Source organism: Phyllobates terribilis, unplaced genomic scaffold, assembly GCF_046119375.1.
Source record: "Phyllobates terribilis strain yellow unplaced genomic scaffold, ASM4611937v1 Scaffold_1__5_contigs__length_1240528914, whole genome shotgun sequence".
Lineage (NCBI taxonomy): Eukaryota > Metazoa > Chordata > Amphibia > Anura > Dendrobatidae > Phyllobates > Phyllobates terribilis.
This window is the reverse complement of record NW_027362761.1, coordinates 665,334,984-665,362,871: the sequence shown is the minus strand read 5'-3', so window position 1 is coordinate 665,362,871 and position 27,888 is coordinate 665,334,984. Positions and strand designations below refer to the sequence as shown.

Below are 27,888 nucleotides of genomic sequence, written 5' to 3'. Positions count from 1 at the left end.
GTTCTGCAGCCACAGACCTGTGGGAGAATACTTGGCACAGTGACGGAGGAGGAAGAAGCAGCAGATGCGGTTGATGGGGCGACCGATGGTTTGTAAGGCCCCCTGGTCCACATTTTATCGCAGTGAGATTCCCAGACTAATGAATGTTAATCGAGCATGTTCCAGTTCATGCATGTAGTAGTCAAATTATTGCAATTTTTCCTTCTACTGAGTCGTTTTTTGCACAGTTGGCAGATAACTTGAGCTGGGTCATCCTTTGCGGTCTCAAAAAAGGCCCAGACTAGGCAACCCTTGTCGTCCCTACGAACTTCAGACCCATGACCGCTACTGGCCACAGTCAAAGTTGTGGCTGAGAATGCAGTGCTCGTCATGGTTGCATCACTCCGTGTCTGTGCGGTAGGCCTCAACGTAACCTGCTCGTCTTCCTCCTTCTCCACCTTCTTTGTTGAGCTGCTCAGCTGTGTGCCTCTGGGTTCACACCAAGTGGGATCTACAACTTCATCATCATCCTCTCTGTTCTCTCACTCCTTGTCCTGAGAGTCACCCTCCTCCTCTTCCTGCCCTGACAGCACAGTACAGTCTGCGTGCGCCTCAGGGATCTGAGTCTCGTCAAGATCACTTCCACCCCTGGAGGTTAACATCTGGTGACAAGGGTCAGGATTCTGCTTGTACCCTATTTTGTCCTGTCCTGGATCCAACAGAAAAAAATTTTGGGCATCGGTGCAGATGCTTTCCTACTCTTGAGTCTGTCAATCTTTGGAGCAGACCTCTGATGCCCATGGCATAGAATGTGTGAACAGCTCTGCAGACTTGCCCATCTGTGGTTCCCTACAGCCATTTTGGCAGTCGGAGAGTTTTGACAAGGGGGGAAATTGGGGTGCCACTTCTGAGGACTGTACTGTGTGTGATGTTGAGGTGGAGGAAGAGGAGGAGAGGCCACTTGATGCAGCGCTTGCCATCCACTGGAGCACATGCTCTTTCTGGCCCTCATCTTCTAGGCGTACCGCTGTGTGGCTGTCAAAGAAAGGGAGAGGAGTAGCCGGCCCAGTAACAAGTTTTCAGTTGTCTTTGGATAGAATGTGATGGTGTTGGTTCAGAAGAGCTTTCACTAACATTACCACCTACACCACGTACACCTTGGGCACGAAGCCTATTCCCCCTTCCACTACAACCTCACTTTTTCCCACTCATGTTTTATGTACCCTTCCCCTCTTTTAACCAGCTGTTTAACAAACCTATGCCAAGACCTGTCAGTCACCTGTCACTAAATTACCAATCAGCATATATTTACTCAGATAATGTGGCTGGAGCACGCTATTGGCAACAAAATATTAGATTTTTTACTGTGGAGCCCTGAATACAGCAGAATCTCAGCACAAAACAATTACAAGCTGAGATGTGGCTTGCCTTATATAGCATGATAGTAACAGAAAAAATTATTTAGAGTTTCAAAGGTGTACTCCTGCATGAAGCACAATATCAGAACAACAGAGTTATATGCTGAAGTGTGGCCTTGTGTCTCTGTCTGGAACACACTAACAGCAAAAACGATTGATCTGCTGGAAGGTTGATTTCACGGCCACACAGGATCCTATATATCTAAACTATCTGACTTACAAGCAACCACCTTGCTAACTATCTTACTCTCTCACTATCCAGTAGCAGGAGCAGCCTCTCTGCGCTATTACAGTGGCAAAGTTACAAATGGCATTTTTGATGCTTTTTTCAGCGTTTTTTTTATTGTCCTTCTATCTCTATTTATGCATGTACATAATTTTCTGTGAAAAAAAGACCCATTCTATTTTGCCATTAAAAACGCTGATGCAAATTTTGGTGCATTTTTTATGCTTTTTTGATGCGTTTTTTTCTCCACCTATTATTTCCTATGGGTGAAAAAACGCTGAAAGAAGTAACATGCTGTATTTTCCAAAAAAACAATCAAGGCACAAAATACGCAACAACAAAAAAACATGATGTTTTTGCTGGAAAAATGTATTTTCACCTTATAAAATTCTGTGAAGCACCTGTGAGTTCAAGGCACTCGCTACACCTCTAGATAAGTTACTTGAAGGGTGTAGTTTCCAAAATGGGGTCACTTGTGTGGGGTTTCCACTGTTTAGGCATGTCAGAGGCTCTGCAAATGCGACATGGCTTCTGCTATCTTTTCCAGCCAATTTTGCGCTCCAAAAGTCAAATATTTCTTGCTTCTTCCGTTCCGAGCCCTGCCATGTACCCAGTTTTCCACCAGATATGGGGTATTGACGCACTAAGGAGAAATTGCACAACACATTGTATGGCCCATTTTCTCCTGTTACCCTTGTGAAAATGATACATCTAGATAAATTCCTTGAGGGGTCTATTTTCCAAAATGAGATCACTTGTTGGGGGTTTCTACTGTATAAGCACATCAGGGGCTCTCCAAGCGCTACTTGGCGCCTGTTCTCTATTCCAGACATTTTACGTTCAAAAAGTCAAACTGTGCTCCTTCCCTTGCAAGCCCTGCTGTGTGCCCAAACAGTAGTTTTCCCCCACATTTGGGGTATTGGCATACTCGGGAGAAATTCCAGAACAAATTTTGAGGTCCATTTTCTCCTGTTACCCTTTTGAAAATAGAAAAATATTGGAGCTAAAGTAACATTTTTGTGAAGAAAAGTAAAATATTCATTTTTTCCTTCCACATTGCTTTAATTCCTGTGAAGAACCTGAAGGGTTAATAAACTTCTTGAATGTGGTTTTGAGCACCTTGAGGGGTGCAGTTTTTAGAATGGTGTCACTTTTTGGTATTTTCTGTCATAAAGGCCCCTCAAAGTCACTTCAAATGTGATGTGGTCCCTAAAAAATGGTTTTGTAAATTTTGTTAGAAAAATGAGAAATTGCTGATACATTTTTAACACTTCTAAATTCCTAACAAAAAAATATATGTTTAAAAAATGATGCCACATATGGTGGCAGCAGCAGATGTTAAGGCCATCCTACAGGTGTGGATCCATGACCAAGCTCCTCCTTTTAAGATCTTTTTAGACAAACTGTCGTTCCTGCTTCAGATGGATTGGGCTGAGGCCTCCTTATACAAGGAGTTAAAGGTACAGTCCTTCTTTGAAATTTGGGAAAGTTTCATCTCTTTGCTTCCACAATGCATCCGAGATGATATTAGAACTTGCTTCCAACCTACAGTATGGAACCTATACTTGGATAAGAAAATCCAAAAACCACTTGCAATGATATAAGACAGATTTTTATTAAACAAATATTTAAAAACACACATAACAATTCTACAGATAGGTGAAAAAGGGGATTCAAGAGATTGTGGAGAACGTGGTCTGAAGTGTGACCCTGCAGTAATTTAATAGATACATGTAGGATCACAACATAAGGGAAAGAAAAATGTCATATAAGTAAATGACACCCATTTCTCACACTAGTTGAGAGATTGGAAAATTTTCACTAGCAGAAAGGGAAAAGTCACTCCAAAATAATGCCCCATGTACATAAGGTGGAGAAATCAAGTAGAGTCATTAAAGGTCAGGATTTACCCATTAGTAATCCTGCTATACCCACACCACCGCCACAGCATACACCCCGACGCGCGTTTTGCACTCAGATGGGCTTTCTCAAGGGGAGTCCATCTGAGTGCCAAACGCACGTCGGAGTGTATGCTGTGGCGGCCTTATGTACATGGGGCATTATTTTGGAGTGACTTTTCCCTTTCTTTTTCACTTATCTGTAGAATTGCTATGTGTGTTTTTAAATATTTGTTTAATAAAAATCTGTTTTTTTTTGGATTTTCTAATCCAAGTATAGGTTGCCTACATGTAGACCCACTGCATTGTTTTGTCTATTTACAAATAATAGGGAGATATGAACTTTCAAAAAATCTCCAGCCATGATAACTAATTTATGCCTTTGGAATATTTTTCTTTATCAACCTGTAGTATGGTATCAAGAGCAGCTACTATTGGGGGAAATGCCTGTGTAGAAATGTGTTAGATAGAGCTGCAGTGTGGAGATACATTTAGGTGTCAGAGGTCTATCTTAGTGTCGATGGGTCCCGCACAATTTTAAAGGAGAGTATAAGGTTATACACCTCTGTTGGGTGATCTATATATAAGGAAAGTACCTGTTTTAGGCATTCTCTTTTCTCGCCTCCTTCCCTCCCCCCTCATAGTTTTTGGTTTGTCTTTTGACTTGATGAAACCATGCTTGGAATGTATATTCTGCTATTTACCATCTTATAACAACCTCGTCATGTGTATTTCAAGTTATATTCACATTATTAATGTATGAAAACTTTATTTTCAATAAAAGTGAGGTTTAAAAAAAAAATTATGCCAATGTAAAGTAGACATGTGGGAAATGTTATTTAGGCTGTGTGCCCACTATGCATTTTTTAAGCATTTCTGAAGTGGCAATTCCGCTGCAGAAACGCTTAAAAAACGCTTCTTCTGCCATGTTCCCCAATGATAATCTGCATGTGATGTGCACATGCTGTGGAAATTTTATTGCGAAAAATCCGCACCACTAATAATTATTTTGCGGAAGCACTGCGTTTTCGCCGCCATTGACTTGCATTGGAAAGCATGGAATCCGCATCACTGGATCTGTACATGCGGATTCCATGCGTTTCAATGTGCGGATGTTACCCGGGTGTGGAGGAAAGGAGACTCTCCTCCGGACCCGGGTACCATAGAACCTGTGAAAAAAAGAATAAAATAAAAAATAAATATTATACTTTCCTTCTGATAGCCCCCGGTGTCCTTGTCTCGGCTTGCCGGCAGCTCGTGGTAGACTAAAGGACCTGCGGTGACGTCATTTAGTCATGTGACGGGTCACGCGACCGCTGACGTCGGCAGGTCCTTTAATCTACCGCGAGCCGCCAGCAACGGGGGCCATCAGAAGGTAAGTATAATATTTATTTTTTATTTTTTTACCATTCTTTCGGTCACACTATATAAATCCATGCTGCTTGCATGGATTTATATAGTGTGACCAAGTTGTCACAAGCACTTTCCAAGTGATGCTAAAATGAAGAGGAAAAACGCATGTACAATCCGCATGTACAATCCACATGTACAATCCGCATGTACAATCCGCATGTACAATCCGCATGTACAATCCGCATGCGTTTTTTCTGCCAGGGGAGATGCAGAAACGCTCAGGAAAAATCCGGAGCATTTCTGCACCATGGACACATAGCCTAAGGCTGGGTGCCCTCGTAGCGTTTTTCAAGCGTTTATGCTGCGGAATTTCCGCAGCGGAAATGCTTGTAAAACGCTAGGTAATCCGCACCCCATGGTCCCCAAGGGGATTCTGCATGTTCTATGCACATGCTGCGGATTTTTCCGCAGCGTTTATGCTGCATACAAAAATCCGCAGCATGTCATTTTATTTTGCAGAAGCGCAGCGGAACTGCCGCCATTGACTTGCATATAATCCGTGTCTGTACATTTGTACAAGCGGCTTCTATGCGTCTCTATGTGCGCATGGTACCCAGTTCTGGAGGAGAGGAGACTCTCATCCAGACCTGGGTACCATTGTACCTGTGAAAAAAAGAATAAAATAACAAATAAAGTTTATATTCACCTGTCCGACGGCTTCTCTCTGAATGCCGGCATCGCTGAAGGACCTTCGGTGACGTCACAGTCATGTGACCGCAGGCCCTTCACCGCTCTGTCTCGCGATATGCCGGCAGCCAGGAACCAGCCAGGAAGCAGCGCTGCAGCACACGCCGGGGCCTCGGGGGTGAGTATAGCTTTATTTTATTTTTACGGTTCACACTGTATAAATCCATGCCGGTTGCATGGATTTATACAGTGTGACCTAGTTGTCAAGCACTTTCCAAGTGATGCTATCGCCTGGAAAGCGCTTGTCAATCTGCATGCGGAAATGCATGTGAATCCGCATGTGGATCCGCATGTATTCTGCAGGAAAAACGCATGCACAATCTGCATGCACAATCTGCATGCGTTTTTTCTGCCAGGGAGACGCAGAAATGCTGCAGAAATTTTCTGCTTCATTTCTGCATCGTGGACACATAGCCTAATTCTGTAATTTGTGTAGTATAACTATCTGATTTAAGGGCATAAAAATTTAAAGCGTTCCAGAGTTGTTGCAACAAAGTGACACTGGTCAGATTTGGAAAATGAGGCTCGGTCATTAACGTACAAAATGGCTCCGTCCTTAGGGGGTTAATATGAGAATGTTCTTATTGATGATGTTGTGTCCTGGACCACAGAAATGTTTGGCCACAGGTAGATGTTTTTTTTATCTGCAACTGTGTGGCAATAAGACCTCATACTTGCTCTCAGTTTCTGACCAGTTTCTCCAACAAAAAGACCCCCAGTAGGACATATAGTGCACAGAATTAGTACACCACGTTGGAAGAGGAACATTTGAATGTCCCAGGAATCTTATAGTCCTGCTGTGCATTGCGAATCTGTATCCTGTCTGTGGTTATTACATGAGTGCATGTTTCATGATAATTTGATCCTTTTACTTTTAAATTACATATTTTAAATTAGGAAGCTTTATTTATTATGGTTCCCAAGTATTACAATTTAGTATTGTGGCCCTTGAATGAAAGAAGTTTATGCACCTTGCTTTTGGTTTTATTCCAAAAAGTTGCTAGTATTTGTCTGTACTTCTACTGTTTGGATTAATAATTAAAATCCGTGGCAAATTATTATCATATGATTTGTACAGAGAGCAATATTTTCTTGCTTAAAAATGTAAACGTTTTATTCACTTTTATTTTCGTTGTCTCTTACAGGCTCTACCATATGTTGCTCTGCTTATTGTAATGCTGTTTTTTATCTATGCTGTCATTGGAATGCAGGTATGTATGGAGGTTTGCAGCACATTTTAAAGCATTCCTGTCAACAGGTCAAAAGTTGCTGTTTTTTACTGTTATTTTATTCCCAATGCTCCCCTAAGTATTTTGTTGCTTTTTTCCGTATTTCTGTTTATTTTGTTAAATCTACCATATGGTTTCCCAAGATATAAGCCTTTTTATTTAGTTCTAATATTTATGGTCTTTACCATGGCTCATTTTTAGTGTAATGGAAAATACAGCAATTTTGTAACATCTGTGCTGGTTCATGTCCCCTCTGTTTCTGCTTTGGATGTGCCTTTGTTGTGGGTGACTTGTGACAGGGTCAGTTCTGTTTTATTCCTGGGACCTTTGGTGCCCCAAATCAGTGAGATATGAGTTTTTTTTGTTTGAATTAATCCTTTCTAAAAGCCTTGGGTGGGGCTGCCTGTTATTTCAGCCCATGGTCTAGTGATACTCCTGATAGGAACCCCGGATTATCAGTTATTGGCATCATTGGCCTACTTGGGTCAATTGCTTAATGCTAAGCGACGCTGAAATATTATTTTGAGCTAGGGAGGTCACATTTTGTGAGACACAAACCCGCGATTTGGAGCAGTATAGTGAGTCAAGTATCTTTGCATGGGCGGATGCTAGATAACTACAGCGACAATCAGGTAGACTCACACTAACATCTTTTGGGCGAACGAGAATATTACTCCGAATTTTTGCGTGGCCCGTCGACAAGACAAATTGCTTAAAGTAGCACTGGTTTTTGTTCCAGAAGGAGCAGGTATATAAATTGGAATGGTTTGCAGTAGATATAGTGATATGGGTAAGACTGTAATTTTAAGAATATTGATTTTGCAGAACCAATAAAATTCTTTACGGTTCCAAGAGTTAAGGATATCCTCAAGTCTGGATGAATATAGTTGAAAGTTAAGAGAAAATAGTTTGGAAACATCGGAGGGAATATTAGGGCCTAGATAGTTAATGATGTTTTTTGAGGGCCATTTAAAAGGGAAGTAAGCTTTCAAAGTGTTTATCAATTGTTGGGGTAAGGAGATATTCAAAGCTTCAGATTTAGCCATATTCTCCTGTGGTTGAGTATAGAAGCTGTAGTCCCTATCTGAAGGGTGTTGAAGTCTACAAATATCATATACCGTATTTTTCGGACTATAAGACGCACCTCAAATTTTGGGGTGCAAAATAGGGAAAAAATATTTTTTATGAGATGGTGGTCCATCTTATAGTCTGACTAGGTATGGTATCTTACCTGGGAGGCAGTGGAGCAAGGGTCACAGGAGGCAGGGTCCTTCAGGAAGCCGGCGGAAGTGGAGGAATTCTGCGGACCCTGGATGCGAGAAGGCGGTGCTCCAGCAGCGGGGAGTTGCGGTGGTGGTGGAGCAGAATTGCAGGGCTCTCCATTCCATCCCTCCCTCAGGAACCAGGCGGCTGCAGCAGAAGAGGTGAGATGCTGCAGGGCCGTGGTCTGCCTGAGGGAGGGAGGCCGATGTCTGTCTGGGGCCGGGGTCTGCCTGAGGGAGGGAGGCTGATGTCTGCCTGTAGCCTGAGTCTGCCTGAGGGAGGGAGGCCAGGGTCTGCCTGAGGTCGGGGTCTGCCTGAGGGAGGCCAGGATCTGCCTGGGGCCGGGGTTTGTCTGAGGGAGGGAGGCCAGGGTCTGCCAGGGGCTAGGATCTGCCTAAGGGAGGGAGGCCGGGGTCTGCCTGGGGCTGGGGTCTGCCTGACGGAGGCCAGGGTCTGCTTGAGGGAGGGAGACCGGGGTCTTCCAGGGGCTGGGATCTGCCTGAGGGCAGCCGGGGTCTGCCGGGAGGCCGGGGTCTGGCTGTGAGCAGCATGGCAGAGTGGCGTGCGTGGCTTTCCGGGGGCCTAGCCATCTTCCTGAAGCTGTGATCTACAGGAAAATGGCCGCCCGAGCTCCCAGTCTGCGCATGCTCCGGCCATTTTCCTGTAGATCACGGCTTCAGGAAGATGGCCTTGGCCACCTTAAGCGGTGTATGCCGGTCTGCCTTACCATCGACAGCCAGACACTGGCCCCGCAGCATCTCACCTCTTCCTGAAGGAGGGAGGGAAAGGAGGGCCCTGCAATCCCACTCCACCACCACTGCAACTAGACGATAAAGTGAAAAATGCTTTCACCCTAGATCCCAGGGTCCAAAGGATCTTGCCTGACTTCGAACGTAGGAATTCTCAAAAGGTTGAAGGATGCCATTGACTCTACCTGTGCTTCTTCGTTTGAATCAAGATAAATGAGTATATGCAACTAGCCTAGTTTTAAGTGCCTAATAGTTTCATGTTGAAGCATCCCCAATTTTCCTCCCAAAGTTGGGGGAAAAAAAGTGCGTATTATGGTCAGAAAAATACGGTACTTGAAGTTCTAGTAATGCTTTATTGATGCATTTGATAAGTGTACGAAAGATGGGAAAAAGCTTTAAAATTATCTATTAAGGATGTCATTTAAGTTCACACATAATAGTAGAGTTCCTCGGATCAAAGGGAGGGCAATGTCGACCAAATTGGTAATAAATTGGGCCTAATTTTGATTGGGGGCGTACACATTCATAATTGTAACTTGGTCACTGACGGATATTGAAAGATCCAGGCCTCTAAGTCCACAGTACAATCAATAATTTGATGTGTCAAAGACCTATGGATAGCGATTGTCACCCCTTTAGTTCATTTGGGTTGTCGGCATAATGCCAACTAGTACAATGACTGGCGAAAGTATTCATCTTGGCATTTTTCATGTTTTTCTACCTCACCATCTGGAATTTCACTGTTTTTTTGAGGGTTTGCATCAGTTCATGTAAAGAACATGCCTAGAACTGTGAACATTTGGTTTTATTTTTATTGTGAAGCAAACAACAAATAGGACAAAATAACTGAAAACTTCAGTGTGCATAACTATTCACCCACCTAAAGTCAGTACTTTGATAAGCCCCCTTTTGTGGCAATTTCAGATGCAAGTCATTTTGGATAAGTCTATATGAGCTTACACATCTTGCCAATGGGATTTTTGCCCATTTCTCAAGGCAATACTGCTCCAGCTCCTTCAAGTTAGATGGTTTCCTCTGGTGAACAGCAATCTTCAAGTATGACCACAGATTCTCAATTGGATTAAGGTCTTAGCTTTAACTAGGCCAATCCAAAATATTTACACATTTCCGCTTAAACCACTCGAGTGTTGCTTTAGCAGTATGCTTTGAGTCATTGTCTTCTTGGAAGGTGAACCTCCATCCCAGTCTCAAATCGCTGACAAACTGAAACAGATTTTACTCAAGAATATCCCTCAACTAGGACCATTTTCCTTGTCCCTGCTGCCAAAAAACATGCCCACAGCATGATGCCACCACCACCATGTTTCACTGTGAGGGTGATGTTCTTGGAGTGATGAGCTGTTTTGGTTTGGTGCCACACATAGCGTTTCCCTTTTAAACTCTTTTTGTTGAAAAATTCTACAGGATAATGGTTACAAACAAATACTGTCATTTTATAAGGTCAGAATAATCCAAACATTAACCTTTGTCCGTTCAATACAGTTTACATCACATTCTCAATAATTATAGAGGACCTATCATCTCCACACATATTATGGTATATTACAGTAAGGAGACTGTAGATATAAATTAACATGAAATAACAGTTAAAGTGAACAGTTAAAGAAAAACATAAGTTTCATTATTGAGCATTGCACTCTTTACTAAACTGGCCAGTTCCTTATCAGAATTTAGTACACGTATCAGTTATGGTTGTATCAGAGGTACACTCTTATAATCTATATATATCATATATCATTTTCCATGTGTTTGAAGGGGCATATATCAGGACCCATAACGTGAGATTAGCAAGGTCATGGCATTAGGGGATAGGTGTGTTAAGAACGAGTCACACCATCTTTCCCATATCCTTTGGAGCTTCTGGGGACATCCTCTATTTCTATATACTGTATTCTCATATGGTATTATATCATTCACTAACTTTTTCCATTGGTTGATAGTGGGTGGTTTCCCTCTCATCCATCTTAGTGCTATTGCTTTCCTAGTCATAAATGTAACCTCCCGGAGGAATAGCCAGTCATAGTGTGTTCACATTTCTTCGTCCACAATACCCAAGATACAAATCTCTGGACTACATTCAATTGATATCCTAACCATCCGTTCCAATGTAGCTATCACTTCACTCCAATATCTTCATATTATCTAACAATTCCAAATAAGATGCCAGAAATCCGCTCCTGATTCCCCACATCTGTGACATTCATCAGATGCCATTCTGCCAAATCTATGCAGTCTTATTGGAGTCAGATAGAATTGATGGAGTACATACAGTATAACTTGAATTAATTTATTTGCGGCTGGTGACACCACCGTATGTGCCTCTAGGGCATCATTCCACTGGTCATCAGTGATAGAAGGGATTAATTTCTGCCATTTACTCTCTACAACAAGTTGAGTAGAAGCGATCTTAGAGTTCAGCAGAAAGGTATATAGGGAGAATACCACGCCTGTGGGTCCTTGAGGTTTTAGTACTCCTATTAATGAGTATTTGGATATTCGCATCCTAGGATGTGGGAACTGGTGCGTTATGGCATGTCTCATTTGTAAATATCTGTAGAAGTCCCTATGAGGAATCCCAAACTTTATATGGATTTGATCAAATGACAATAAAATTTCATTTTCAAAAATCTGATTGAGTGTTATTCCGCATTGATTCCAGAAGATTGGGTCTTGTAGGTTTTTAAGCTGTGGAAATTCAGGGTTATCCCATATTTGGGTTTCTCCCATTTGATCAGTAAATTTCATGATACGTTTACTCTCTCGCCACACCTGCATCGCTAGGCTATGTGCAAACAATAAACCTTGTGGTGGCCTGTATGAGCCCTCTAATATAGCCCATGGTGTATTCCCTTTTAAGAAGTGTATAAGATGTGCTTCTGCATTAGTGAGTTTGTTGCTATTTATCCTGCACTTCAAATAGCTTATCTGGCCAGCTAAATAGTACAGAAATAGGTCTGGCACTGCGCAGCCCCCCTGATCTTTGGGTCTCTGCAGAGATCCAATACTTGATGAGCCCCATATATAGTAAATGCACTCAATACCATGTATTTTCCTAAAAAATTATTTGGGGATTTTAATAGATGAATGTTCCAGTACATAAAAGCATTTTGGAAGGATTATCATTTTGATTAAGTTAATTCTTCCGGCCACAGACAGCGGAAGTTGGGACCAGTTTTCAAACCTTTTCTTCATCATATCCTTTAGTGGGTATACATTGTCCATGAGGTCCATAATTGGGTTTTGATTAATTATAATACCTAGATATTTGAATTTCTGTACTACTTGTAATCCAAAAACTACAGGTTTGGTCATGTTATCTATAAGTGGCATAACCACAGATTTGCCCCAATTGATTTTGAGGCCCGATAATTCCCCAAAGTAGTTAATAAGGTCAATTGCTCTTGGGAGGGATTATTCTACTTAGTTTAGGAAGAGGATCATGTCGTCTGCCTATAATCCCACTTTATCTGTTCTGGAGTTTATACCAATACCCTCCACCAGGTGGTCCTGTCTAATTTTAAGGGCAATAGGCTCTATCGCTAGAGCAAAGAGCATCGGAGATAGGGGGCAGCCCTGTCTGGTTCCTCTACCCAGGTGAAAGTATTCCGACAGTATTCCATTTACTAGGATGTTAGCTCTTTGCATACAGTAAATCAATTTAATCCAGCTACAAAATTTATCAATAAAAACAAATTTCAGGAACACACACTGTAAAAACTTCCTCTCCAAGGAATCGAAGGCTTTCGCCGAATCTAAAGTAGCTGTAGCCCAGGGTTCTCTATATTTGTAACCTATCTGTGTTAAAAGTTGAACTCTTCTGATATTAGATGAGGTGGACCTTCCTGGCATAAAGCCAGATTGATCCTCATGTATGATGTTTAATATTACTGTTTTCAGTCTATTGGCTATGAGTTTCGTAAGTATTTTGTAATCTGTGTTCAATAGGGATATGGGGCGATAAGAACTACATTCCTCAACTGGCTTTTCTGGCTTGGGGATCAGCACTGTGGTGGCATCATAGAAGGATTGGGGAAGTGAGTGTCCCGAAAGTGCCTCAGAGAAAGTCTGCTATAGAACTGGGGCCATCAGATCTATATATCTTTTATATAATTCTATGGGTATGCCATCGGGTCCCGGAGCCTTACCATTAGATAGAGACATGGCTGCTTCCCTTATTTCTTCCAGAGTGATATCTCCATCCAGGAATGCCCGTTTTTCACAAGAAAGTTTAGGAAATTTTATTTGATTTAGGTATTCATCAATTTCCTCTATAGTGTGGTTCATTTGGGAGTTATAAAGTTCTCTAGTATTCTTCAAATCTGCTTGCAATCTTATCTGATTTAATCAGCGGGCTGCCCTCCTTTGTATTAATGGCCAAAATTGACAGGGATATCTGATTTTGTTGGACTATGTATGCCAGAAATTTACTCGATTGGTTACCCAGCTTGTAAAAGTTTGTTTCGAAAAGAAAAGTTTTCTCTGCACCTTTTCCTGTAAGTAGGTCTGGTACTCACTCCCTTTCTCAAGTCAATTATGTAATTAGATATCTGAGGGATTGTTAATATACTCAGCTTCTAAGAATTTAAATTCTTCGGCAAGCCTCTGTTCCCCAATAGAAGATTCCTTTTCAATGTATGAAATCGTTGACTTAACGTATTCCCTTATATATGCTTTGAGTGTGTCCCATACTATCAGCCGGTCAGGGAAGTCCCCATGATCTGCTATAAATACTTCCTCTTCGTCTGGTATTCTATCATGTTCTCCTATAAGGGATAACCAAAAAGAATGTATGCAAATTCTCTTGGGTCTGTTAGGGCCCCCCAGATGAAGGGATGCATTCAGTGGAGCATGATCCGATACTGTTCTAGGGGAATATTCAATTTTACTCAAATCTGAAAATACAGCACTGTTTCCAAATACATGATCTATTCTAGATAAATATCGCACAGCTGGTGTGTAGCAAGAGAACTATTGAGTGGGTACTGTTGTCTCCACAAATCAATCCAGCCCACCTCCGTTATGAAAGTATGTAAGGTGTTGATGTCTTGACTACCAGGCCTAGTGCTTGCAGGGCTTAGTTTATCCAAGTGTGTATTAAGAATCATATTAAAATCTCCCATACATAACAATTTAGCATCTGGGTACTGTGATACTGTTGGAGTACATCCATTTTGGCTGGTGGTGGGTTGTAAAATGTTAAGTAGTACATATGGCACCATATCTATAAATGCGTATATAAAAATAAATCTACCCTCTGGATCCCTTTTGACGGTTTGGACCGACCATCTCACTGACTTATGCACAATGGTGACTACACCTCTAAAATAGGAAGTATATGTAGCGTGTTTCTGACACTGTATCCAGGGTTTGTTCATTCTGGATATGGTGTCTGGAGTTAAATGGGTTTCCTGAAGGCATATTATCTGCGCCTACAATTTACGTATCTGGGAGAATACTATATTCCTTTTCCTGGCATTTCCTAGTCCCCTGATGTTCCATGAAAGAAATTTAAGTGACACCATATGGATTCCATATACAATTTTGACATAGGATATTATTCCCCTTAAGAGTGTATGTATTAATCATTTGTAGGTCACCTCTGAACAATGAAGCAAGAGTGCAATGCTTATATTCAACTGAACTTACAATCAGGTCTAAAACCAATGACCAATAGTGGCCGTAGAAATACAACTGGGGATGCCTATAAACTTTCAAAAACTTAAGTATAGGCATGGATAGAAATTTTTAAGAGAAGGAATAATCCTTTTTTCTATCCGAACCACTAATAGCAACTTCAATAAATTCAATATATATATCTTAAATAATTCTGCATAAAAGGCTACTATAGGATTATTGGTCCAATAACCTGGTTTTTCCTAAACCCGAAGGGTAACCAAGTTCTCGGACCCGGGACTGAGGCGATAGCACCTGAAGAAGTGGATACCTCGCCACCTTCCCAATGCCGATTTCCAATAGTCTTCATCAGCCCTTTCTAAGAATATTAATATGGGGGTATGTAATCATGGTCTGGATCACACCTCCTTCAATATACACTTCCCCCCTCCCTCCCGGCTAATAAATTCAGGGAGGATAAAACATCTTTTATTTAATCACTATATGAACTTTCCAACTAGTCCGTATGGGTATAAATTCTGTTTTGATAATCAGACATTAACCCCTTTACAACCCAAGGTGGTTGTTAATATTAATGACCAGGCCAATTTTTACAATTCTGACCACTGTCACATTGAGGTAATTACTCTGGAACGTTTCAACGGATACCCCTGATTCTGAGATTGTTTTTTCATGACATATTGTTGTTTATGATTGTGGTAAAATTTCTTCGATATCACTTGCGTTTATTTGCGAAAAAAATGGAAATTTGGTGAAAATTTTGAAAATTTAGCAATTTTCAAAATTTTAATTTTTATGCCCTTGAATCAGAGAGATACAGTGCAGAGAAAAAGTTTGGACACACCTTCTCATTTAAAGATTTTTCTGTATTTTCATGACTTTGAAAATTGTACGTTCACACTGAAGGCCTCAAAACTATGAATTAACACATGTGGAATTATATACTTAACAAAAAAGTGTGAAACAATTGAAAATATGTCTTATATTCTAGGTTCTTCAAAGTAGCCACCTTTTGCTTTGATGACTGCTTTGCACACTCTTGGCATTCTCTTGATGAGCTTCAAGAGGTAGTCACCGGAAATGGTCTTCCAACAATCTTGAAGGAGTTCCCAGAGATGCTTAGCACTTGTTGGCCCTTTTGCCTTCACTCTGTGGTCGAGCTCACCCCAAACCATCTCGATTGGGTTCAGAAAACCAGACAATGTGAACTGAGGTCTAAGATGGCAGACATACAAGAAACAGAGGCATGTTCACACTAGCAAAAAAGAAGCAAGACAAAAATATATCTCATACCCTACCATAATTATATATAAATGTAAAGCAAAATTGCATAATAAATATAGGGTACTTAGTGAACTATTTTTGATCAAAAAAAGTATACAAGCCGTCCCACCAGCGGCAAGGTGACCCTAAATTGGGACGGTACCTATACTGCCTATATTAAAAACCTTACTGTATATCAAAGTTGAAGTAATGCATATAAAAGGGTAGACAAATAGGACCGGGTCCCAACTCCAGACCACCTAGGCCCGTGGTAAGCTACATATATACCAATCAGCTCAACAAAGGGCATGCCACACCCTTAAATTGCACAGAATGCAAACAAGTCAAAAAAACAGACAATGTGAACTGAGGTCTAAGATGGCAGACATACAAGAAACAGAGGCATGTTCACACTAGCAAAAAAGAAGCAAGACAAAAATATATCTCATACCCTACCATAATTATATATAAATGTAAAGCAAAATTGCATAATAAATATAGGGTACATAGTGAACTATTTTTGATCAAAAAAAGTATACAAGCCGTCCCACCAGCGGCAAGGTGACCCTAAATTGGGACGGTACCTATACTGCCTATATTAAAAACCTTACTGTATATCAAAGTTGAAGTAATGCATATAAAAGGGTAGACAAATAGGACCGGGTCCCAACTCCAGACCACCTAGGCCCGTGGTAAGCTACATATATACCAATCAGCTCAACAAAGGGCATGCCACACCCTTAAATTGCACAGAATGCAAACAAGTCAAAAAACCAGACAATGTGAACTGAGGTCTAAGATGGCAGACATACAAGTTCACTAAGTACCCTATATTTATTATGCAATTTTGCTTTACATTTATATATAATTATGGTAGGGTATGAGATATATTTTTGTCTTGCTTCTTTTTTGCTAGTGTGAACATGCCTCTGTTTCTTGTATGTCTGCCATCTTAGACCTCAGTTCACATTGTCTGTTTTTTTGACTTGTTTGCATTCTGTGCAATTTAAGGGTGTGGCATGCCCTTTGTTGAGCTGATTGGTATATATGTAGCTTACCACGGGCCTAGGTGGTCTGGAGTTGGGACCCGGTCCTATTTGTCTACCCTTTTATATGCATTACTTCAACTTTGATATACAGTAAGGTTTTTAATATAGGCAGTATAGGTACCGTCCCAATTTAGGGTCACCTTGCCGCTGGTGGGACGGCTTGTATACTTTTTTTGATCAAAAATAGTTCACTAAGTACCCTATATTTATTATGCAATTTTACTTTACATTTATATATAATTATGGTAGGGTATGAGATATATTTTTGTCTTGCTTCTTTTTTGCTCGATTGGGTTCAGGTCTGGTGACTGAGGAGGCCAGGTCATCTGGCGTAGCACCCCATCACTCTCCTTCTTGGTCAAATAGCCCTTACACAGCCTGGAGGTGTGTTTGGAGTCATTGTCCTGTTGAAAAATAAATGATGGTCCAACTAAACGCAAACCGGATGGAATAGCATGCCGCTGCAAGATGCTGTGGTAGCCATGCTGGTTCAGTATGCCTTCAATTTTGAATAAATTCCCAACAGTGTCACCAGCAAAGCACCCCCACACCATCACACCTCCTCCTCCATGCTTCACGGTGGGAACCAGGCATGTAGAGTCCATCCGTTCACCTTTTCTGCATCGCACAAAGACACAGTGGTTGGAACCAAAGATCTCAAATTTGGACTCATCAGACCAAAGCACAGATTTCCACTGGTCTAATGTCCATTCCTTGTGTTCTTTAGCCCAAACAATTCTCTTCTGCTTGTTGCCTGTCCTTAGCAGTGGTTTCCTAGCAGCTATTTTACCATGAAGGCCAGCAGTTTTTGATACTGCACTTGGGGACACTTTCAAAGTTTTCCCAATTTTTCGGACTGACTGACCTTCATTTCTTAAAGTAATGATGTCCACTCGTTTTTCTTTACTTAGAATTTGTATTATGGCAAGAAAAAAGCAGCTAACAGTCTATTCAGTAGGACTATCAGCTGTGTATCCACCTGACTTCTTCACAACACAACAAATGGGCCCAACCCCATTTATAAGGCAAGAAACCCCACTTATTAAACCTGACAGGGCATGCCTGTGAAGTGAAAACCATTTCTGGTGACTACCGCTTGAAGCTCATCAAGAGAATGCCAAGAGTGTGCAAAGCAGTCACCAAAGCAAAGGGTGGCTACTTTGAAGAACCTAGAATATAAAACATATTTTCAGTTGTTTCACACTTTTTTTGTTAAGTATATAATTCCACATGTGTTAATTCATAGTTTTGATGCCATCAGTGTGAATGTACAATTTTCAAAGTCATGAAAATACAGAAAAATCTTTAAATGAGAAGGTGTGTCCAAACTTTTGGTCTGTACTGTATGTCACACAAAATAGTTAATAAATAACATTTCCCACATGTCTACTTTACATCAGCATAATTTTGGAACCAAATTTTTTTTTTTATTAGGGAGCTATAAGGGTTAAAAGTTGACCAGCGATTTCTCATTTTTCCAACCAAATTTACAAAACCATTCTTTTCGGGACCATATCACATTTGAAGTCTTTATGACAGAAAATTGCGCTCGTTAATGTGTCGGGAGAGGTGCGGGACCGCTCCCAGCACATAGCATCGGATGTCAGCTGTGACAGTCAGCTGACACCTGGCGGCGATCGCGCCCGCACAACCTGTGTGCAGGCGAAATCAACAGGGCGTACTAATACGTACCTGGCTCTTAAAGCCCAGGGCGCAGGTACGTATTAGTACGCCCTGGGCTTTTCAGCGGTTAAATTCAGAGAGGTATTTGGATTGATCGTTATGATCATCATCTCCCGCCTCGACTACTGCAACATCCTCCTCTGTGACCCCTACAGTCCATCCTTAACTCTGCTGCGCGACTGGTCCATCTCTCGCCTCGCTACTCCTCTGCTACCCCCTTTTGCAAATCCCTTCACTGGCTCCCATTTCCCCAACGTATCCAGTTCAAACTACTAACACTGACCTACAAAGCCATCCATAACCTCTCTCCTCCGTACATCTCTGTACTAATCTCCCGGTATATTCCCTCACGTAATCCCAAGACCTCCTTCTCTCCTCCACACTTATTCGTTCCTCACGCAATTGCCTCCCAGATTTCTCCCGAATATCCCCCGTCTTATGGAATTCTGTGCCTCAACACATCCGATTATCCACCACACTTGGATCCTACAGACGGAACCTGAAAACCCATCTCTTCAAACAAGCTTACAGCCTGCCATGACCTTGCTTGCTGCCACCTCAACACCGGAGCTACTGCAACCCCTCAGCCTACTGTCTCCTTCCCCATTCCTGTATAATGTAAGCCCGCAAGGGCAGGGTCCTCTTCCCTCCATACCAGTTGTAATGCAGCGGCTTGCTTGGCATTACTGTAACGGTCCAGGATGTGTTTTTAGGCTGACCATGTACCTTCCCCCTCAGGTGACTGGTCACATGACTGTGACATAGTGCAGGTCCTGTATGCACAGAATGTCTGATCACATGACTATGACATCAGCACAGGTCCTGCGGGTGTGTACTACAGGATATATAAACACTGGTAGTCTTGAGACAGGGTGTGTGTGTAAGGCGTGAGGCCTGTTCCTGTGTGGGACACCGTTATAGAGTGAGGCCTAGTGAGGCCTGGTGATGCCTGGCGTAGCCTGAAAGGTCAAGGCTGGATCTTGTGTAGATGCCAGTGGCCTTGGAGGGAAAACCGGCTTGGAAGGCAAGAGCCCTGGAAGGCGAAGGCTGGATGTTGTAGGTGAGAAAACATACCAGTAGCCTTGGACGGGACGATGGCTAGAGACCCCCATCTGGGAAGCCGCAAAGCCACAGTGGTGGCAAACCAAACAGACTGAAGCAGCTGTAACCCGTCAAAGGTAAAGACACTGCTTATTGTGGACATTTATGTTAGTACCTTGCTGAAGGCTGTACCTGGAGCCAAGTGGGCGTAGCTGCCACTGGAAAGGCTCATGGACATTATATGTGTGATATGCTGTTTATGATAAAATTATAAGCTGCTGCATTGTGCAATACCGGAAGGACATGGCATGTGTGCTTTAATTAACCCGGTGCAGCGAGTGTCCCCCCAGTATGAAGACTAGCGCTGCCTTACACAGTCTATCATTGTTTTAGTTTGTTTACTGTAGGTGATATCTGTATTTGGTATGTAACCCCTTCTTATGTACAGCACCATGGAATCAATGGCGCTATACAGTAGCGTAGCTACCGGGGGGCAGAGGGAGCGGTTGCCCCTGGCCCCGCGCCCTGAGGGGGGCCACCCGGAGCTACGTTACTGTAACTGTATCGGCGTGCACGACACGCCTTTACAGTTACATTCCGGGCAGTGCAGGGAGATTGGATGTCCCTGCACTGCCTGGCGGCCCTTGAGCCGGACCGGGGGGAGCCCGGTGCCAGTATTGGGCTCACTTGCCCGTCACCACCGCAAGTTAACTCATGAGAGAAGGAGCGCGACACTCCCTCTCCCATCAGTCCCCCCTCTCAATGTCGTCATCAATTGCCGCCCGGCCGCTGTGCTGAAGATGTGTGCATGGCCAGGCGCCCGGAGCAGCGAGGGAACAAGGAGGAGAGCTGAGTACTGTGTTTATTTATTTTTCCTATTGGGGGGGGGATTATGCTACATACTTTGCTTATGGGGGGGAGGAGATTATACTACAGACTGCCTATGGGGGGATTATACTACAGACTGCCTATGGGGGAGATTATACTACAAACTGCCTATGGGGGAGAGATTATGCTGCACACTGCCTATGGGGGGAGATTATGCTACAGACTGCCTATGTGGGAGGAGGAGATTATACTACAGACTGCCTATGGGGGGAGATTATGCTACACACTGCCTATGTGGGAGGAGGAGATTATACTACAGACTGCCTATGGGGGGGAAATTACACTACAGACTGCCTATAGGGGGGAGATTATGCTGCAGACTGCCTATTGGGGGGAATTATGCTACAGACTGCCCATGGGGGTGGATTATGTTACAGACTACCTATGGGGGGGATTATGCTACAGACTGCCTATGGGGGGTAGATTATGCTACAAACTGCCTATGGGGGGGAGATTATGCTACTAACTGCCTAAGGGGGGGGATTATGCTACAGAATGCCTATGGGGGGATTATGCTATAGACTGCCTATGGGGGGGAGATTATGCTACAGACTGCCTATTGCAGGGAGATTATGCTACAGACTGCCTATGGGGAGATTATTCTACAGACTGCCTATGGGGGGAGATTATGCTACACACTGCCTATGGGGGGGGGAGATTATGCTGCACACTGCCTATGGGGGGAGATTATGCTACAGACTGCCTATGGGGGGGGATTATGCTACAGACTGCCTATGGGGGGGATTATGCTACAGACTGCCTATGGGGGGGATTATGCTACAGACTGCCTATGGGGGGGATTATGCTACAGACTGCCTATGGGGGGGATTATGCTACAGACTGCCTATGGGGGGAGTATGCTACAGACTGCCTATGGGGGGGATTATGCTACAGACTGCCTATGGAGGGATTATGCTACAGACTGCCTATGGGGGATTATGCTACAGACTGCATATGGGGGGATTATGCTACCGAGTGCCTATGGGGGGGATTATGCTACAGACTGCCTATGAGGGGGATTATGCTATGGACTCTGCCTATGAGGGGATTATACTATATGAAGGACTATCTGGTGCATTATACTTATGTAGGCTATTTATACAGTGTGGGGATTACAATTAGGGTCATACAGTGAGTGAGATAATGTGGGTTTTTTGTATAATGTGGGGACCATCATACAGTGTGGGAGATAATGTGGGGTCTTTGTACAGTGTGGGGGCCATCATACAGTGTGGGAGATAATGTGGGGTCTTGGCACAGTGTGGGGGCCATAATACAGTGTGGGAGATAATGTGGGGTGTTTGTACAGTGTGAGGGCCATCATACAGTGTTGGAGCCATCAGTTTGGAGGCTACTAAGGGGTCAGTATAATATGTGGGGTACTATACGCTGAGCATTATACTGTGTATAGGAGAGGATCATACTGTGTAGAGGTGAGCTGTACATGGGGGGAGACTCAAGACATTTTTTAAAGCTAAGTGGGCAGTTATAGGGGAGATCAGGTTATTATGACTGTCAAAGGGGCACACAGAGGGCATTATTACTTTCTAGGGGCAAAATGTGGTCACTGTTTTCTAGGGCACTTGCACGTGGCATTACTATATTCTAGAGGTTTGTTTTACCATCTAGAGGGCACACAGTACCACACAGCAGGTGCAGTAATAGGGACACATACAGTAGTGCCTCAGTATTGAGGTATCAGCAGGATGAGGAGATTGAGCAGGTTGGGAATAGATGGGGACGGGGCCTGAAATGTAAGTCAAATGTGTCTTTTTGTTGTGATCTCTGCAGACCTGAGACTAAGTCCTGGATGGAGGAGTTGTCGTGTCGGTCTGGGCCAGATGGAAAAGACAGGAAAAATGAACAATTTAATCAGAAAGAACGTCAGCTGTAAGTTACAATATATAACCGTGCTGTGATCTCTTATATGTTCTGCAGGACTGGCATATGTGAATATATGTCACCATATGGCAGTAGTTTCAGTGCTGGTCTTTGTATAGAGATTATTTTTAGTAACAGCGCGGTCATCGGCTGAGATTTTCCTACATCCACTATCTGTGTGCGCCACCATAGCTGTAATCAGGGTTACCTGGTAAGAAGAAGTTTCGCCCCCATGAACCAAAACCCTAGCTACGCCCCTGGCGCTATATAGATTATTAATAATAATAATAATAATAATAATAATAATGATAACCCCAAACAGATATAAACATAGCTGTTGTCTAACATTTTAACAGTATCTTGCAGAGTTCAAGTTGGTGTCCTCTATCTGAATCAGATAATTCAATATTAATACAATAAACTTTTCATATCAACATGTATTGTCATTACTGTCTCTGGCGTCTCTCTCTTCTGGAAATCCACTCCTCTGCTTCCACAGGATTCTGAAAGAAAACTACCCTCTCGCCATCCACCGCCCTTAGCCTGGCTGGATATGCCATAGAGTAGCTCACATTGGAACTTTTCAGGCGTCTTTTAATCGATATAAATGAGGCTCTTCGTTTGTTCAAGTCAGCTGAAAAGTCTGGAAACAGCATTACGGTGACGTTTTCATGCTTAATCACTTGGGCCTTCCGTGCCAATTGTAGGATATAGTCTCTGTCTTTCTAGTTAAAGAATCTGGCCAGTAGAGGTCTGGGAGGGGCCCCCGGAGGATTTGGTCTCCCGGGTACCCGGTGTGCCCTCTCCACCGCGTAAGCAGTTAAAAAGGTGGCATCCGGAAATAGGTTGCGTATCCATTTTTCCACAAAGTCACCGGGGTTGTTTCCTTCTGCCCTTTTGAGCAATCCAATTACATGGATGTTGTTTCGCCTCAGTCTATTCTCCAAATCGTCATTTTTTTGTAAACACAGTTCCATTTTTTGTTCAATTATTCGAATGCGCTCTGGCAAAGGTGCTATTTGGTCTTTCAGATTCGAGATTCTATCCTCCGCGTGTCTGACTTTCTCTCCCAGATTTGACATATCATTGCGAAGGAGTCCCAGATCGGTTTTAACCTCTTCAATTTTCCCAGTCAGGGAGGCTGTGCAGTCTTGAATAGCAGCTAGCAATTGTGTAGAGACCTGCTTCAGAGTAGGGTCCGAGTCAATATCATCTGGTTCTTGCAGCAATGGTGTCTCCCCTTGAGATAATTTATTTGAGGATCTGCGGGCTGTCGCCGAGTTGCTCCCTCTGACATAGGACTTCAGTTTCTCAGCTGCAGATTGCTGTTTATTAGGACTCATGTTGCTTTCCCTCAGAAGTGTATGCACTATGAGGGGTGAATTTGTAATTGGCAATGTAATATGTATTACAGGATATTGTCAGTGGTTCGGATATTAATATTTAGAAGATCATAGAGTCATTTTTCTATTGAGTTATGCTGTATAGTATGCGCAACAAGTGCAATTTTCAAAAATGACAGTAGGTGGCAGTAGAACACTGCAGCATCCAGATCCTATGCCTCACCTTTGCTCTTTTTTCATCCGGCTCAAATTCCCCCCCCCCCACACACATAAGCTCCTGGTGCCTTTATAGCCCCTATAGTCAGTGTTTTTGCGAGGGAAGGCCAGATCAGGGGATCTACTTTTTTCCTGGGCTAAGGATTTGTTGTATAAAAGTAGTCTCAGCGTGGCCTTTATGGGTGGTGATCCCCTACAGCTAGAATGCACAAAAGACAATAATAAAAATCAAACAAGCTTTATTAGGTAAAATAGACAGACAAATATGGGATAATACAGAATCCAACAGGTGTTTGTATACAGGATAAAGTGGCAAGACAAAAAATAAATAAATAGATACACAAAATCATGGGAACATATATAATATATTATGAGTAGCAAATAATGCTAAAGACTTGAAAAAACCCAAGAAAATGTATAAAAATTGTTATTTAATATATGGTGGGTACATGCAGCCACAATCACAGGATGTATGATATAAATATCAAGAGCTCAAAAAGTGGGATTGTGAATGAAAAGAGAAAAAAAGGGGTCTTCAAAATTTGCATAAATCACAAAATTGTGAAAATAAATAATTGTGATATTTCCCATAGTAGTAACAGGGTAAAGTGACAGTGCGAGTAATTGTGCAAATATGCAAGAATAAATAAAGGGAAAGTAATTCAACAATTAAGGTATAATACCCACAGTTAGAGCAATGAATCCCTCATATAATAAGGAGGGAAGCAGATACGAAATGAAGTAAAATAAGCATGCTTACCACCAGTGTGTAGGCACTGAACCCCGCATATCCCGACGCGCGTTTCGCCTTGCTGGCTTTAAAGCTCATTAAAGCCAGCAAGGTGAAATGCGCGTTGGGATACGCGGGGTTCAGTGCCTACACACTGGTGGTAAGCATGCAAAAATCTTTGTTTTTCACGGGTGTTGAGTCCCTTCGATTTGAAAGAAGCGATATTTAGATCCACCATTTACGTTTGATTAGGAATTTTTCAGAGGGAGTTGCAGCGAGTTTGCCAAGAAGAATGGGCAGCTTTACCATCTGAGAAAATAAAGAACCTCATCCACAACTACCACAAAAGACTTCAAGCTGTCATTGATGTTAAAGGGGGCAATACACGGTATTAAGAACTGGGGTATGTGAACTTTTGATCAGGGTCATTTGGATGTTTTTGGTTGTCATTAAAATTTTAAAAGAGAAAACACAGTAGTTTGACAATAAATGGCTTCACCCAACCAATAACCAAGAGTGGAGAAAAAGTTTTTTTGTTATCATTCATATTCTCTGAAAAAAGACCAAGAAAGCAAAAATTCTGCCTTGGTATGTAAACTTTTGAGCACAACTGTATCACTCTTGGTCGCTGACCAATAATATCACTATACCGGCACTGCCTTAAAAATTGATAATCAGACGTGATCAAATATGGTGGTATTAATCCTGACTTTTTTTGCAAGCTGCAAACTATTATACTCCATTTAAAATGGGCAAGGCACGTGTTAAGGGATGGGGAAATGGACGTGATGCTGATTGTGTACGCAGAGGCCGAGGCCATGGGCAAGATGAAACTGTGCCTGCTGAGGGAGCACAACAAGCACCCACATCATGACCTACCTTCCTGTCCCACTTTCTAGAGGCCACAGAACACCACTCTTGAATCCGGGACAGTGTGAAAAGGTTGTTGGTTGGATAGCAGATAATGCAACCTGGCAAGGTGACATGCATAGCGAGGATAGCAGCGCAGAGGAGGAGAGAGGCATAGCACCCCAAAAGGCAGGAAGAAGCAGTGGAGTGGCCGCAAACACAAGCCAGGCAACTGTTCTTCAAAACACCAATACGAGGGAAGTTGCCAGTCCAAATGTTACGTCTTCCCGAGTCTGGCTCTTTTTAAAAGACTGTCCAGTTAACCCAAAAAAAGGCCATTTGCAACATCTGCCATGCCAGAATCAGCAGGGGCAGCAAAATTACCAGCCTGACCACCACCAGCATGCTCAGGCACATGGCAGCAAAGCACCCGACTAGTTGGGTTGAACGCCAGGGTCCAGAAATGGTGTCTGCAGGTGACACCACTGCCTGTTCCACTGTTGTATATGCATGCCAATCCTCTGTTCATGATGCAGGTGAAGATTTCTTCAACCCTGCACACTTGAAACCACGTACAGTGGGTACTGATAGTATTCAGACCCCTTTACATTTTTCACTCTTTGTTTCATTGCAGCCATTTGGTAAATTCTAAAAAGTATTTTTTTTTCTCATTAAAGTACACTCTGTAACCCATCTTGACTGAAAACAACAGAAATGTAGAAATTTTTGCAAATTTATTAAAAAAGAAAAACTGAAATATCACATGATCATAAATATTCAGACCCTTTGCTCAGACACTCATATTTAAGTCACATGCTGTCCATTTCCTTGTGATTAGTGTTGAGCGAGTATGTTCTGTTAACCCTTTCGCCGAGTATGCTCGGGCCGAGCTCCGAGTATTTACAGCTGCTCGGTGATATGTTTGAATCACTCCCGTGTGCATGTTTTGCAACTGTTTGACAGTTTTATTACATGTGAGGAATGTGTAAGAAATAGACATTCCTCACATGTAATAAAACTGTCAAACAGTCGCAAATCATGCACATGGGGGAGCGATTCAAACATATCACAGAGCAGCTGTAAATACTCGGAGCACGGCCCGAGCATACTCGTCGAAAGGGTTAACAGAACATACTCGCTCAACACTACTTGTGATCCTTCTCGAGATGGTTCTACTACTTCATTGGAGTCCAGCTGTGTTTAATTAAACTGGTAGGACTTGATTTGGAAAGGCACACACCTGTCTATATAAGACCTCACAGCTCACAGTGCATGTTAGACCAAATGAGAATCATGAGCTCAAAAAAAATTTAAAGGGGTCTGAGTACTTTCCGTACCCACTGTAGTTGTCCCAGCGCAGCATTCAGTTGTCTCTACCCCAGACCTTGGAAACCAAGCACAATACACAGCCACCGAACTGCAGGACACAATACTAAACTGCTACATTTCTCGACTGCTTGCACTGGAAATGTTGCCTTTTAGGCTCGTAGAGACGGAAGCTTTCGGCAACCTCATGGCGACTGCTGTCCCTTGGTACTCTGTCCCCAGCCTCCACTATTTTTCCCGGTGTGCCGTCCCCACCTTACACAACCATGTGTCCCAGAAAATTACCTGTGCCCTCACCAACACAGTTACTGGGAGGGTCCACCAACCATAGACAAGTATTTGTAGCCAGGAACAGTACATTTCACTGATGGCACACTGGGTAAATATTGTGGAAGCCTGGACTCAGTCGGACCCTGGGATGGAACACATCCTCCCGATGCCGAGGATTGGAGGCCCTGGGTCAATCAGGGTTGACCCCACATTCTACAGCACCTGTACCTCCTTCTCTTCAGCCCCCATCTCCGAAATGACCACATCAGTCGCAATCTTGAAGCACTGCAGCATCTTGCTTAGGACAAGTGGCAACAGGCTCTGCAGAAGCTTATCTGTTAGGTGACAAACTGCATACCGCTGCAGAGCAACAGAGCAGGCAGGTCTGTGCCTCTCACTGCTGAACCTACAGCTAGGCATGGTCATTTGTGACAATGGCTGGAACCTGGTGGCAGCTCTGAAGCTTGTATAAATTGGAAAGGGTACGAGGAAAGAAAAGATGTGTGAATAAAATTTAGCTTTTGTTAGTATAATTAAAAACTCTTGTTTAATAAAAATTATTTGTAAATGAATTATAATACATCTAAGGATGTATATAGGGCTACTGCTATATAATGTTAAGCAGTTATAGCCCAAAAGTTCCTATTTTAAATGTGAGGACACAGAGATAAATTGTCCACAGCCAATGTCCCTATAATTGTTGGCTGGCTATTATAAGTAGTATATCCCAAATAACCTAACCCTCTCTGTCAGATAATTTTGTTATTATTGATTCCATATATGGGATACCGTTGAAATGTGAGGAGTGATCATTTATTCTCCACTAGTGAGC

General features: G+C 42.6%; 1 protein-coding gene across 1 annotated transcript in view; it reads left to right on the top strand.

Moving 5' to 3' along the window:
* The window catches only part of CACNA1S (calcium voltage-gated channel subunit alpha1 S), a 1,485,309-nt gene that overhangs the window by 1,027,550 nt on the left and 429,871 nt on the right, over positions 1–27,888 (top strand). Inside the window, exon 31 of the mRNA XM_073685020.1 lies at positions 6,767–6,832. Coding sequence (XP_073541121.1) covers positions 6,767–6,832 — 66 coding nt within the window. The remainder of the gene's footprint in view (positions 1–6,766; positions 6,833–27,888) is intronic.